The sequence below is a fragment of the Natator depressus genome, chromosome 9, assembly GCF_965152275.1.
Source record: "Natator depressus isolate rNatDep1 chromosome 9, rNatDep2.hap1, whole genome shotgun sequence".
Classification (NCBI taxonomy): domain Eukaryota; kingdom Metazoa; phylum Chordata; order Testudines; family Cheloniidae; genus Natator; species Natator depressus.
This window is the reverse complement of record NC_134242.1, coordinates 33,217,703-33,232,662: the sequence shown is the minus strand read 5'-3', so window position 1 is coordinate 33,232,662 and position 14,960 is coordinate 33,217,703. Positions and strand designations below refer to the sequence as shown.

The window sequence follows — 14,960 nt, the reverse complement described above, 5'->3', positions numbered from 1 at the left end:
GGGCTCTGCCCTCTGCAGTCCCCACGCAGTCTCTGGGTCTCCCCATCCCAGGGAATTCCCACCCTCTATACCCACCTTGCCTCAGCAGCTACTGCTAGTCCTCATCTAGCCCCCACACACTGGTTCAGACTGCAGTGCAATGGCCACTCATCATTGGCAAGGGGGGTTTGGACCTGCTGCCTTTGCCTACCCCTGGGCTGCCCCTCTGCAACCCCAGTACCTTTCCCGGCCTTTAGTAAGGCCTGCGGCCTGGGGGTTTTCCAGCCTGGAGCTCCCCAGCTCCTCTGGCCTTTCCTGAGCCCTGCTCCACTCTAGGTGCCCTGCTCAGCTCCCAGGCAGCCAGGCCCATCTGTCTCCACAGCTAGAGAGAGACTGCCTGAGCTCCTGGCTCATAGCCTTTTATATGGCCAGCTGTGGCCTGATTGGGGCATGGCCCCAGCTGTGGCTGCCTTCTCCATGAGCCTAGTCTTTGGCTCCCCCAGGGCAGCACTCCCCCCGCTGATCCAGGCTGTTTTAACCCTGTCAGGGCTGGAGCGGGTGACCACCCCGCTACATGGGATTTCACAAAGTTCTTTCACCGAAACTGTGGAACTATCTCAGCTGTTGTGTTCTGAGAAATGCTGCTTCTCCTTCCCCCCCCATACGGATACATTCAAATGCCAGCTCCCTCTCATCTTATTTCATTCCAGTCACAGCCCGACCATTTGACCAGAAACATTTTGTTATAATATTTCAGCATGAACATTTATGTTCTGTCCCCGTTGTTATAAGGTTTGGACATTTTTCTTCAAGAAAAGCGTTCAAAATGTTCCTGAATAGAATGATTCTCTCTCTATTTCATCACAACCATCTTTTAGATTTGGGGAGTTTAAAGACTCAGTGAAACAGAGGCAAAAATGTGAAGCTGTATCTTGAGGGCAGCAAAATGACATGGTCAATTTAGGCTGAAAGCGTCATGTTCCACCAATGTATTTTAGGGCATCGGTCACAATGACATTTAAGCAGTGGAGACCGTGATCCAAATCTCAGCAGTGTTCTGCTGGGAAGCTATTTTCTGTTCCCTTTGTGGGGTTGCATTCCATCAAGTGTCTTTCTCTGGAGAGATGTTTATGGGAGGAAGTGTGAGAAGAGGCTCTATTGTGCTAAAGCTTATAGAAACAGACCTGTCACAAAGCAAGGCACAGTTTCATCCTGATCTCCTGTGGTAGAGTTTCACAGCCAGGAGTGCGTACTGACAAGTCCTTCTCTGAACCTCCAGAGGTCCTCATCCTGGGTACAGCAGCATCTTCTCCATAAGATGGTAGTGGCTTGGAGGGAGTCAGAGGGAGAAACAGTCTTTCCTCGACCTCATAGGACCTCAGCCAGTTGAATACAACTGGAGAGAGAAGAAAGAATAGAGTCCTATAGGACTTACCATTAACTAGCATTTGGAGCAGGAACACCTGTCATTTCCTGTGCCTCCGATCAATCTAAATTGCACCTGCTAGTTGCCAAATCCACCTAGTTACACTACACTATTTTCCATGTACACATTGGGTCTACATTGATCAGATATACCACAAGTCACATCAGTCCTGAGTTTGGCTCAAAGGCCCAGATACTAATCTGTGTTCTGCTGGCATAAATTCAGACTAACTCCACTGAAGTCAATTAAATAAGTGTAACTGAGATGAACACCAGGTCCTTCTCACTTGCATTTATATTGATGACTAGAATTAATTGTGATGTACATCATTGTGAGCTCAGAATGAGGCCGTCGGCTTTGCTAACAGGGTAGACCAGAGAGAATTCCAAAGCCTGGCTTCCTGTAGAATCTTGCAACATAGGCTGATGTAGTTTTGGTTGACTCTCCCAGGATGCATTGCTCCAAGAAGGTGGAGGAGACTCCACCGTCTGAACTGCTGTTGTAATAGCAAGGGCACTGTGTGTGCTTCTGCAAAGAAATAAATAAGACAAGAACAAAGTCCAACACTGGCTGCAGCTACACAGAACAAACTGGTGGATAGGCATCTTCCTGGATAGTCTCGTTTGACTTCAGACTGATCAAAAGGAGCACCCCCTGATTATGTGGGAACCTGTCGCAGAAAGTCCAAGGTCAGAGAGCCCCAGCGGATTGTTTTCGTTAGAATATTCCTGGCCTGCTATGGAAGCAAAGCACAACAGACCAGCTTATTTTCCCAAATGATTAATTTTGCTGTCTGCTCTTCTCAGCTCTTCAGATTAAGATGTTTGCTCAACAAGTTTATTTATTTATTAATTTATATTCTTTCACGAAAGATCTCCCCAACCAGAGCCTGTTTGGTGGTTTATTTTTCCTAATGAGGAAGATTATTTACAATAATTGTCCTATTATACAATCATTAAAAGGAGTTTAAAACTGGAATCCCCACAGGCACCCAGCAGCCTGGAAAGCAGACTTTTGCAGAGAGCTAATTTCTGTCCCCTCTTCTGCACTGCAGAAGTGATATAGGAGAATGAGCCCACACAGAGCTAGTTTATGGGATATTGTTTATTTGCATTGGTTGATCTGCTCCACATCAGAGGAAGTTACCTGATCCAGTGGGCCTGATTGTAGCCATTCCAAACCCTAAGGAAATGAACAATGGTAAAAGGAGAAGGGATGTAAGAATAAGAGGTCAGCTCCTGGCTCACATGAAAGTTCCTCTAAACTGCATTAAAGGCCTTAGGGCTGCCCTGAATGTTCAGCTGACTCTACACCAACTCCTTCTGAGTCTTCCCCATGCCCACCCGCAAGGGGAGTAGATCAGGAATTAGAGGGGACAATTTGGGGCCCCCAGCTAGAGCACACTGCACTCTAGTAAGCCTCATAAGCATAATGAGCCCTAGGGTGTTATTACAAGCCAGCATAAGCGATCACAGCCATCAAATTAGGCCTGAATAAAGACTGGGAGTGGCTGAGTCACTACAAAAAGTAATTTTCCCTCTTTTGATATTCACCCCTTCTTATCAACTGTTGGGAATGGGCCACATCCACCCTAACTGAATTTGCCTCGTTAGCACTGACTCCCCCCTTGGTAAGGCAACTCCCATCTTTTCATGTGCTGTATATTTATACCTGCCTACTGTATTTTTCACTCCATGCATCTGATGAACTGGGTTATAGCCCATGAAAGCTTATGCCCAAATAAATTTGTTAGTCTCTAAGGTGCCACAAAGACTCCTTGTTGTTTTTGCTGATACAGACTAACACGGCTACCCCTCTGAAACAAAGCCTTTAGGTTGCTCTAACTTCAGCTGAGGGCCGGTCCTCAGTCAGCTCCATGATAAGGCCCTGGGATTGGACATAAAGGTGGCTCAGAGGCAGCTTTGCACTAAGCTGCGCGCCAGGGAATGCAGGCATTTAGCCCAAGGGCTCAGGGAATGGAGGTTGGAACTTGCTAACAAAGAACATGGGCTAAGGAGGAGGATCGAGTCTATTTTTCCATGTTGCTATTTATCAGGTACGTTGCCCTTTCCTCTCTTCCTGCTTGCTTACTCTGTGGAGAGCACGACAGGGATTTAATTGGCCCCATTGTGCAAATTAGGTAAAATCACACTGGTCAAACCTTACATTTGAGATGCCTAGAAGATCCAGCAAAAACCGATAGCATTGTGCCAGAAAAGAGGGGTGGGATTCTGGGAGAGATCTTTTAGTGGTTCTTGAACCAGGTGAACTCACTTTCTCTTGTTAAAATATATCCATCAATATAATTATACACACAGGGAGGGACCACAGATACTGAACCTGCCCCCTTCTTATAATGATTTTAATTTGAGCCCTGAGTGTCCTGGGAAAGAAACTGTGTGTCAGGAGACGCTGATAATATGGGGCCCAATACTGTGCAAAGCTCTCACTGAAGTCAACAATAGGAGGGCAGTGCACAACTCAGAGAGGAGAATTGCACCCAGGGTCAACTGGGCGAACAAGACCGAGCAGTTTGTGGAGTTCTGCAACATGGCAGAACTAGTGAAATATTGAATGTGGCGACAAGCATCACTATAACAAACACTTGAAGAAGGCCTGTTGATGCCCTGGAGAAACCTGAACAGAAGATAGCCTTGGTCTGCCCATCCATATGGAGGGGCCATTTCTGCAACCCATTTTGCAACGTGGCAGGACTAGCGGAACTCCAGAACTGCTGGAGAAAGGCCAAGGTTTTTTCCAAAAATGAAGATGAGAACGCACTAAAACATCACAGCTGTAATCTCTGTGAGCAATCTTACTGAACTGATCAGCTTTTGGCTGACTCCTTCCTGTTGTATCCTTAGGACCAGATTTTTAAAGGCATTTAGGCACCTAAAGATGCAGAGAGGTGCCTAGGGGGATTTTCAAAAGCACCTAACTCCCACTGATTGCAATGGGAGTTAGGTGCCTACTCACAGAGGCCAGTGGAAAATCCACCTAGTAGCTCCATGGGTGTCACTGGAGTGACCTACAATTTACACCAGTGTCAATGGCAGAAGAATCAGACTTGTAGCATTTCCATGTGTTAACTCAGACATGGATTCTGATTAGATTTGACTAATCTTGGAGAAACAAATTGGGTGAGGTAATATCTTTTATTGGCCCAACTTCTATTGGCGAAAGAGACAAACTTCCAAGTTACATAGAGCTCTTCTTCAGGTCTCATCTTGGTAGGGGGTGGCCAGGGCCTGATTCCAATCACTCACTAATCACCCTGGAGTAAAAGTCCTTAATCCTGAGGCCATTCAGAGCCTGTTGGTTAGTCTGATAATAAGGAAATATTAAGAGAAATGAACAGCATTTACAGAGGCTTTTATCTCCCCCAGATACTTACCTAGAGTCCCAGTAAGTTCTGAAGCAATTCCACAGCACCCACCATCCTTCCTCTTAATGTCCCCCAAAACAGGGGCTGGGCTGAGGCAAATTGTCATGTGATAGCAATGCAGATAGAAATTTAAACAGGCATTATTTGTGTTCTATTTCCTGCTTGCAGCAGTGCTATATCCTGCTGCTCACAGGATGTGACTGCACATGCTCAGTTACATGTACATGCTCTATTATTTGTAATTTTACAACTCGTTTATAAAACACCCCTCATTTAATATAAAAGCAAGGGAGAGAGGTAGCTCTTAGCCTGTCAACTGCCTTAGACAGGTAATGGCTAGACTGTACAAACCACATGCAGCCCAGAGTAAGGGACACCTCCCCTTGGGGAAGCTCAGTGAGATAATTTGCCTCAGGGAGGCAGAATTCTTCCTCGTTTGGGTGGGAGGGGGTTGTGCTTGGCCCTTCAAGGGCTGTTTACTCCCCACCCCTTGGGCTGCATTAGAGGGAGCAGTCCCGGTATCTGCCAAGTGCAAGGGTTGCAATTGTGGCTGGCCCTCACATGGCCCATGCAAGGTAAGGGCAAAGGCTCCATATGCCTCATACCATAATTAAGTACATAGAGTTAGATAACCTCAGTATTTAAACCACCAAAGTATTTCCTGTAGTAAATACAGATCTGTGTTAGGGCAGACTGCAGCTATGGAGATATTCTCATTTATTTACCTTAGGCAAAACTGTTGCATGAACAGGGGCCACCACTGTTTGTTTTAATGTGGGTCCTTTAGAGCTGTGTTTAAGTATCACAGATGGCATATGGCCAGTGTGCTCATCTGTTTTGCCTGCACCTTTTATTTTTGCACTTGCATTCTGTGAAGGAGAAAATCTACAAGTTCCATTTAGTTTAGGCACTTTGCCATTTTATTTGTGAATAGTTGTTGTTTGTCCACCATGTTGGTGCCCTTCATTTTGAGCCTATTGGCGCCTTTCTACCTCTGAGGCGGGAAAAGACCAAGAATCACTTAGTACATGTTCTGCCTAGTAACAAGAGAACATAAAGGACTGCTGCACCTGAGAGAAGGGGCTATCCTTCCTGGTGGCAGCACAGTGCATGTCCTAGCCAAGACTTCGAGAGATCTACAGAAGACCACAGAAGAAGATCCAAACTCCTGTTCCAGTTACCTGTTACTGATTAGTTCCTGTTTTACCTGTGTCCGAGCATCCTGTTGTACTTGGTCCATGAAGTCCATTGTCGTGGGTCCCTGCCTTTGAACCTGGTCTAGTATGTCCGTACCTTACCTGTGGCAAATTCCCTTGTTCTGTGGTTTCGGGACCTTGACTTCATGTCAGTTTGTTAAACCAACCTGTACCTTTGTGTAATGTTTTATTTGGGGGTCCTATTAGTTACTGTTTAAGTCTTTGTTAAATAAATCAATCAGTTTCATAGTTAAGCCTGTCTGTAGTTTCTCACCGATGATAGATGTGGGTTGGGGGAATGAATCTGCTGGGTGGGGCTTTAAGGTGTGGAACCTAGGGCACATCCAGTTAACCACTAACAAAATATAAGTAGAGAGTATTCCTGGTTAACATCTGCTGTAATTATTCCACCCACAGGGACGGGGCTACATATTGCATTCCTCCCTGTGTATTGTGATTGGCAATATGCAGTATAAAGACTAAGGCCATGTCTATACGTACATCACGGAAGTGGCGAAGCTGTACAGATGCAGCTGTGCCACTGCAGAGCGTCTGGTGAAGATGCCCTATGCTGATGGGAAAGAGGTCTCCCACCAGCATAATAAAACCACCTCCGCAAGCGGCAGAAGCTATGTTGGCGAGAGAAGCTCTCCCACTGACATAGTGCTGTGCAAACAAGCGCTTATGTTGGTGTAACTTATGTCCCTTGGGGGGGGAAGGTGGTTCACACCCGAGTGACACAAGTTATGCCAACAAAGACTGTAGTGTAAACATAGCCTAAAACTGGACTTGAGCCTTTGTCAGTGTGTATGTATTAAGCCATGTACTGCATGTGTAAGCCATATATTAAGCCATGTACTGATTACAAATGTCACAGCACCCAGTGAAGTGGGTAAGAATTATACAGCTGGGGAAAAACAAGCCCAGGTATGTTTCCTTCTATTTATGCAGAGTGGAAAACACATGTGGGCAGAATTCGGAAAATGTGTCAAAGCGCGGGGAGCAGGTTCAGAGCACACTCAAGGCTCTGCATGTTGAGAAGGCCTGGAGCACACACAGTATATTCCCCTCTGCACATGGTGGATTTGCAATAGGAAACCTGTGTAAAAGTAACACTTCTCCAGAGAAACATTAACCCCCTCTCGCTTTGTGGATATTACCAGTGCACTTCCCCAGCCTCGTGTTTTTCCTCAGAAGAGCATGATCAGGCATACAGAGTGCTTAGGTCACTGGCCCAAATCAGCACCAGAGCTTGGATGAGAACTCTGGAAGGGTTTCTGCTCTCCAGCCCTGTGGTCAGGTTGGAAGGCTGTGCAGCCCCTCACAAATGTTTCTGAAATGCAGAGATGTGTACAGCACAACTATAATATGCTGTCGGAGTTTAATAAAATAAATGGAAAGAACCAATTTCCAAAGCATTTCATGAGAAGCACAGGATGATTTACAGAAGCTGGAGGCTCCACGTTCACAGAAAGATAGCGCCTCGCAAATTATTATCTTTCAGATCAGTCACTCAAGAGAGATACGGAATTGTTTAGAATTATTACCAAGGAGTGATTTGTATGCATAGAGGCTATTGCTCACCGCAACATCTCCCTTGTAAAATATAGACGATTAAGTAGCATGCTCCCTCAAATAATAGAAAGTTGCTTGTTTCTGTACTCACATATAGATTCTCAGATGGCCAATATTTTATTATTGCAGGGAGTAAAATACTAAGAACTATTTCCTTTATATTTGCTTAGTAAATCATCTAAAAATCAAATACCCTCTAAAAGGGTCTGATGGTTCACTGGGTAATTTTAGGGGAATGGAACATAAAAGCTGCCTCTCCACTAGCCTTTGGAGAGCATTGCTCCTGCCAGTGTCTTCCAAGCTCCACTTGGAACTCCCCATCGAGGAGGACCTCCAAATCATGCAGAGAGGAGAAGAACAAGGAATTGCAGACTCTGTATGTATGCAAAACAGGTAGCCAGACATCTGCCTAGTTCTTATGTGCAAACTGTTACTTGCAATATATGATTGTGCATGCAAAATTTCACTTCCAAACTCAGAAGCTGGTTTTAGATTAGGGTCATTCGGTCTCCTTCTGTAAGTTACTGGCTTGGCCAAAATTCAGTAAAATCTATTTTATTAGTTACAAGGGTGCAGAGGAGTTTGGATTTTTAAGATGTGTTTGGCATTTATATAACTCAAATAGTTTTGGTCTTATTAACATGTAGATTTATAGTCCAGTTGCTCCTGACAATGACTACTTACTTAGTTCACTTAGAAAACAAGTTACTGTGTTTCATTTTAGCAGAGAGAACTGACACTCGCACATGCTATTTTGTTTTCCCTTGCTTCCCTTCTTTCTCTCACATGCTCTAAAAATGTGACTTGCTTCTGCTGTATTTATTCTCTTTGCTATTTTTAATTTTTGGACTAAAATGTAATCTATACATTTAAATCACAAAACCCCATGCATTTTAATAACATTTACAGCTTGATTCACCAAAATAATATGTCCATATTCTGCCTGTACGTTAGTGTAAAATTCAGAAAATAGATTGGATCTCTTCCAATGGTTGCAACTGGAAACACTAATAGCAAGGAATTCACAATTAAGAGTAACATACCAGATGTGCTCCAACCACTAGTAAAGATATTAACAAGGGGCAGTTACATCTGCCTTCTCGATTCATTATATTTTATTTGTTTTTAAGGCCAAATTCTGGAACCAACCTCAGTTGCTGAGCTCTGGGGATCTGTGTGTTAGGTGAAGTGGGTGAAAAAATCCCCAGGGCTGCAGTTGCCCCCACACAACCAGTGGTGCTGTCCCTTTGTGGGACACACCTACGAGTCAGCAGGCCATATCCTCTTGGACGAACTTACTGGCTGGTGCAAGAGCACTGACAATTCCCCAGAGTCCTTCCAGAGGGGGAGTTGGGATAGAGATTCACTTACATTCTATGCTACCATGCAGCACCCAGTTAGCAGAAGGCAGGATTTTCTCTTGATTTATCTGATCATCATTTGGAGGGCAGTGATTTTTTTCTCACTCTTCACAGAAGTGAGAAACTAACAGCGCTGGCTGAAGGCAAACATCAAACCGACATTGTGCACAGCATGTTTCTCCAGGCAGTTATGCCAATTCCTCTCAGTCTTGATGTGGACACCTTGCCATGCCAATAATGGGCTCTGAAGCACAGAATGAAAGTCATGCTGAGTTCTATAACTGCATGGTTCTGTGACTACCAGTGTGGAATGAATTGGAGGACTGGGTCTAGGTTACAAGCATTGTATTCATTCTGCTTTTGAAAGGTTAAATTGTAATTTCTAGAAGTGACAATTCCATTTCACAATAACTTTTGAAGTTTCAAAATTTGATTGTGTGTATGCATGCACTGGCCGGGGATATCCAAGTTCAAGTTCCTGATTGAGAGCAGAGAGAGAATGAATCTGACTCAGGTCCTTTCAAATTTAGAGACTTTGTGTAACCTGAAATGTAGGAAAATGACCAGATCAGATCCAACCTTGACTTGATAACATTTATTTAATATTCTCTGAAATATGCAAGAATTTGAAGAAGCACATAAGCAATCAAATGCAGCCACAGAAAAACCATACTGTATATAAATAAGATGCACTATGAGAAATACACAATATTGAATGAAACAGTACTGTACATTAATAACCTTTGAGAAACGAACTCAAACTGTAGGTTTAGTTTACTCACGATATAAAAACCTTGACTTTTAAAGAAAAATATCGATTCAATCCAATCCTCGGGCCAGAGCCTGTACCCACTAAAGTCAAAGGCAGTTTTGCCACCGATTTCAATGAGTATACGATCAAGTCCTTCGTGTGCCTCCACAGGCACCTGAATTGTATATTATTTTTACAAGGCCTAGCTTTAACACTATTACAAAATGACAAAACCTCAACTCAAAAGTATGTGTCAGCAACTTCCAGAAAAATAATGCAGAAATAGGTTATCTATCCATGCACAGAATAAGGCAAAAGCTAATTCATTCAGGTTAGGAATAATAAATGTTACTAATTTCTTTTTCACAACACAAACATTTTAGACTTTTTTTTAAATTAATGGATATATTATGCATCATATTATTTTTCACTTTTTCCTATCTCTACTGAGAAAGCTGGCACTGAGATGTCAAAAAGGAACTGTTCATTGATTAAGCTTACTGTATTCTGTTCTGTAACAACCATAGAATTTCATCTGGGTTTATTAATAATGTCTACCATGAAAAAACACACACTATTATTAGCTAACAATTTATAGAGTTGAAGGTACATTAAAATGTAATCCATGAATTTCAAACACTCAGTTTTAAAATATTTTTTCAGACTAAAAGCTGCAGAAAATTAGTTCTTAAATATTCTACAGAAAATTCTGGAACATTTAACATTTTAAATTTCTCACGCTTTCTTCTTCTTAAAAATATTTAAATTAATTTAGTAGCCCATCCTTTTGAAAAATAATCAGAAAAAGATACAGTCGATTACAAATCTTTTGTTTTAATTAGCGTGACCAAAGGTTTGTCATCAGGGCTGTAATCTTCATAAGCAATGGGGGTTGCATCATACATTGCAGGTCGGGATTTCTTTCCAAACCTAAAAGAAGGGGAAAAAAAGAGTCTGGTGATAAACAGAAGTACATACATGTTAACTGTAATAATCCACTGATTCATGGCTCCCTGTCAGAAAAATCTTTAGGGGAAAACTGTAAATTCTAAACCATATTGCAGTATTTCTTGCAATCAATAGTAAAAACACAGAAGGAATGTTTGAACTATATGGAACCCAGAAACCAAGCCCTAAAAAGAGCAAGGAACAGATTCTTTACCCCAAGTCATTGGAGGTTTTACCCCTGAATTCAATAGAATCAAAATCAGATACTAAGCTCCTAGCTCTGGTGAAATCAGTGGAGAAGCACCCACTGACTACAATGGGCCCAGAATTTCACTTTAAGAGAGTAGCACTTCCAAAAAACATTGAGGTTCCCTGATGTCATTTGTCACAGTTATCACACACTGTTCATTGTTTTTTTGTCTTCCTATTTGCCATCTGGAAATAGATAAAACTGTATAGTCAGGTTGAATTGTGAACTGGCAGACAAAGTGTCAAATAATTCAGCTGGTACGGTTTTGCTGAGTAGATATATCCATTAGAGAGTCAGGTTGAAACTGCCAAGATTCTATAAAAGTTTGGAATGCCGATAAAACATTAATGGCTTTTAGTGCATCACTCTCATGAACACTTATTAAAATGTTAGGTAAAAAATATGCTGTAGATATGACCTGACTGTAGAAAAATGCCTTCAGAAATAGTTGTAAGTAACTAGGAGCTTTAAATAAGGAAATAGAATCATAGGGATAAAGAGATAGAAAAGACCTCAAGTCTATTTTCCTTACAGGGCTCCACCACATAAGACTCTGAAAGTGAAACAGAAGGCCTCTCAATTAATATACAAGGAATTCCTCTGATTTTAGATTCCCATTTAGTTCCCTTCATGCATATGACATGTTAGCTCTACTACTGAAAAAAACAAGGTGGGTGAGATAATATCTTTTATTGGACCAACTTATGTTGGTAGAAGGGGCAAGCTTGCAAGCTTCACAGAGTTCTTCCTCAGGTCTGGAAAAGGTAACCAGAGTGTCTCCACTACTGTGAGCTATTCAGGCTGGAAATTGTGACTTAGAACTGATGTTTTGAAGAAATTATTTAGGCTAAAACAAAAACCAATCCCATATTGTTTAAAGAATTGTATACAATTTCCCCATTCTCCTGATTTAGTTCATGGCTGTTTTTGGTGAATTGCACCAACCAAGATGGGTGGAAATCCTATAATTTGAATGATGCAAATCTCATGCAAGGAAAATACTCCAATTCTCAACAAGCCTAGAGTGAAAAACTTGTTTTTACTTTATGACTGACAGCTTTCTTCCATATTATACACAAAGTTAAATATATTTGGGCCACTGACTTCATCAGGGATGAATCTGTGCTTTAGTTGATATTCCAAGATCTGTGGGAACAAGCACTCTTATGGCATGTTACTAATCAATACGATAAAGATGAATTTCTGAACCATTTCCTCCTCTATCATTTTCAGCGGGAGTTAAAGATGCAGATCTTTTAATAGGCATGAAAGAAGATGAAAACTCTCTGGTGATTTATGGTGACATCCTGCCCTTTTCTGACAGAAGCACACTGCAGGTGCTGAGAGCATACTACCGGTTGCAAGATCCATTCTCCTGTGAAGATCAGGGTGGGCCATGGTTGACTAGCACACGCTAAGACAAGACCACGGCACCTATACTAATTGTTTGTGGCCTGGATGAGCCTTCTAGATGATAGACCACATGCCTTTGATCAGCCAGGCTCTGCTTATAACACTATAGCTAGTTAATATATTACTCAGAGGTCTCAAAATGTAACTATAAATGGGGAATCATCATGGAGCAGGTGTGCTTCTAGTGGAGTCCCGCAGCGATCAGCTCTTGGTTCTATGCCACTTAACATTTTTATCAATGACTTGGAAGAAAACAAAATCACCACCAGCAAAGGCTGCAGATGACAAAAAAGATTGACAATGTTATGTGATAGGAGTCTACTATTCCCTGAACATGTGCCTGCTATTGATTCTAAAAAAAATTTCACACTGTAAAAGTACACCCTTCATTTGACATCCACCCACACATGTGTATATAAAGAATATCAAGGCCTATATTTTCCAAAGTGAGTAGTGATCGTGTGTCCAAACTGTGACACCTTAAAAGGAACCTGATTTTCAGAAAGCGCTGAGAACCTGTTCTTAGAAAACAGGCCCCTTTAATATGTCTCAGGTTGAACACTTAAAATAAGTCACTTTTGAAAAAGTAGGCCTTGGTAGTCTCAATATATATACACGTCTGTGTAAAAGACAACTGTGAAATTGTGATTCCTCCCCTGTTCTGGGAGCATCAATTTATACTGCTTTCTATCCATCTGAAACAGAAGTAAAGACTGAAGTCTGCACACTAAATCTTAGAAAAATACCAGCATGGCAGCTGTATAGTAGATTTTTATATAGCATCAAATGATTTATTTCTCATTTTCCTTTTTTGGCAGCACACAAATATTATTTGCAATTCAAACATTCCTTTTCATTGACATTAACTAGAATATATTTCACAAAGGTGCAAATAAAAATCCTTTTTATTTACAGGTTCTGGCATTCTCTCTTTTTCTTAACTACTGAATGCGGGCTTCAAAAACCGGTATGAATGCAGCCCCAATCTAAAGGCTTTTTTATGAGCTCATTCACCTTGACTCTCACTGGTTTTACTAAAAGTTGTTCCTTGGCACTATGCAGAGATTAATTCAGAGCAGGTCACATAGGTAAAGGAAAGACCTCCAACAAACAGTCCAGGTCCCAAGATTTGAAAAGTCTGACAGCAGCACTGTTTCACCGTTTCAATCACATCCATCAATAACTTGCAGTGAAAATAGTTTGAGTCAAGGTGAATGAGCTTATAAAAAAGCCTTTAGATTGGGGCATTGAACCACGGGTGCCCTCTGCCCACCCCTGGAGCAGGAGAAGCAGTTACCTCACCATACACCTTCCTCTCTACACCCAAAGAGGGTGGTGGGGGAGTGAACATCTAGTACCCCTTGAAAATAAAGGAGCAGAAGAAAGATTCCAGCCATCAGGCAACCCCCTCCCCACCCAAGATAACATCAAAGGAAGAGGAGGCCCTACAACCTGTTGGGTTAGGGGTCCCTAGGCTTCCAGTGCAGGAGACGCTAGCCAGGGTAGGGAAGAAAGTCCCAAGAAAGGGGATGAGCAATACTTGGGACACTCCAAACACTGTGCTGAAACATTCAGCTGCTAAGAACAGCACCAACAGCTGGGACAATTTTTATTTGGGTCGCATATCCCTGTTGTGTACAAGGCCTCAGGATTCTCTTTAAATGTCACCAATGGCCACTTCTCCTTACATCTGGGAAAACACTGTTGCACAGAGAATGAACAATACAAAAAATTGGGAAAATATGGCCACCAACCACACCATTGCTAAATCATCCTTCTGCCTGGCATACTAACGGTTCCAGTTATCAGAAGAATGTGGATGAGAGTAAATACTCTTTCAGTTCTCTAACCAGGAACAGGAAAGGGGCATAGCCAGAGTACATAAGAAGAGCCCTACTGGGTCAGAACAAAGGTCCATCTAGCCCAATATCCTCTCTTCCGACAGTGGCCAGTGCCAGGTGCCCCAGAGGGAATGAACAGACTAGGTAATCATCAAGTGATCCATCCCCTGTCACTCATTCCCAGCTTCTGACAAACAGAAGCTAGTGACACGATTCCTCCCCATCCTAGCTGACCTATCCTCCATGAATTTATCTAGTTCTTTTTTGAACCCTGTTATAGTCTTTACAACATCCTCTGGCAAGGAGTTCCACAGGTTGACTGTGCGTTGTGTGAAGATATACTTCCTTTTATTTGTTTTAAACCTGCTACCTATTAATTTCATTTGGTGACCCCTAGTCCTTGTGTGATGAGAAGTAGTAAACAACACTTCCTTATCTACTTTCTCTACACCAGTCATGATTTTATAAACTTCAATCATATCTCCCTTAACCATCTCTTTTCCAAGCTGAAAAGTCCCAGTCTTCTTAATCTCTCCTCATACGGAAGCCGTTCCATACCCCTAATAATTTTGGTTGCCCTTTTCTGAACCTTTTCCAATTCCAATATATCTTTTTTGAGATGTGGTGACCACACCTGGACACAATATTCTAGATGTGGGCATACCATGGATTTATAGAGCGGCAACATGATATTTTCTGTCCTATTATCTATCCCTTTCTTGATTATTCCCAGCATTCTGTTTGCTTTTTGACTGTCGCTGCACATTGAGTGGATATTTTCCGAGAACTATCCATGACTCCAAGATCTCTTTTTTGAGTGGTAACAGCTAATTTA

At 42.2% G+C, this 14,960-nt stretch overlaps 1 protein-coding gene across 2 annotated transcripts in view; it reads right to left on the bottom strand.

The window, feature by feature from the left end:
• Window positions 1-9,502: 9,502 nt before the first annotated feature.
• Window positions 9,503-14,960, bottom strand: part of DNER (delta/notch like EGF repeat containing) — a 267,056-nt gene continuing 261,598 nt past the window's right edge. For both annotated transcript variants that reach the window (XM_074963860.1, XM_074963861.1), the window contains exon 13: window positions 9,503-10,603. In XM_074963860.1, the coding sequence (XP_074819961.1) occupies window positions 10,492-10,603 (112 nt within the window). In that variant the 3' untranslated portion in view covers window positions 9,503-10,491. The remainder of the gene's footprint in view (window positions 10,604-14,960) is intronic.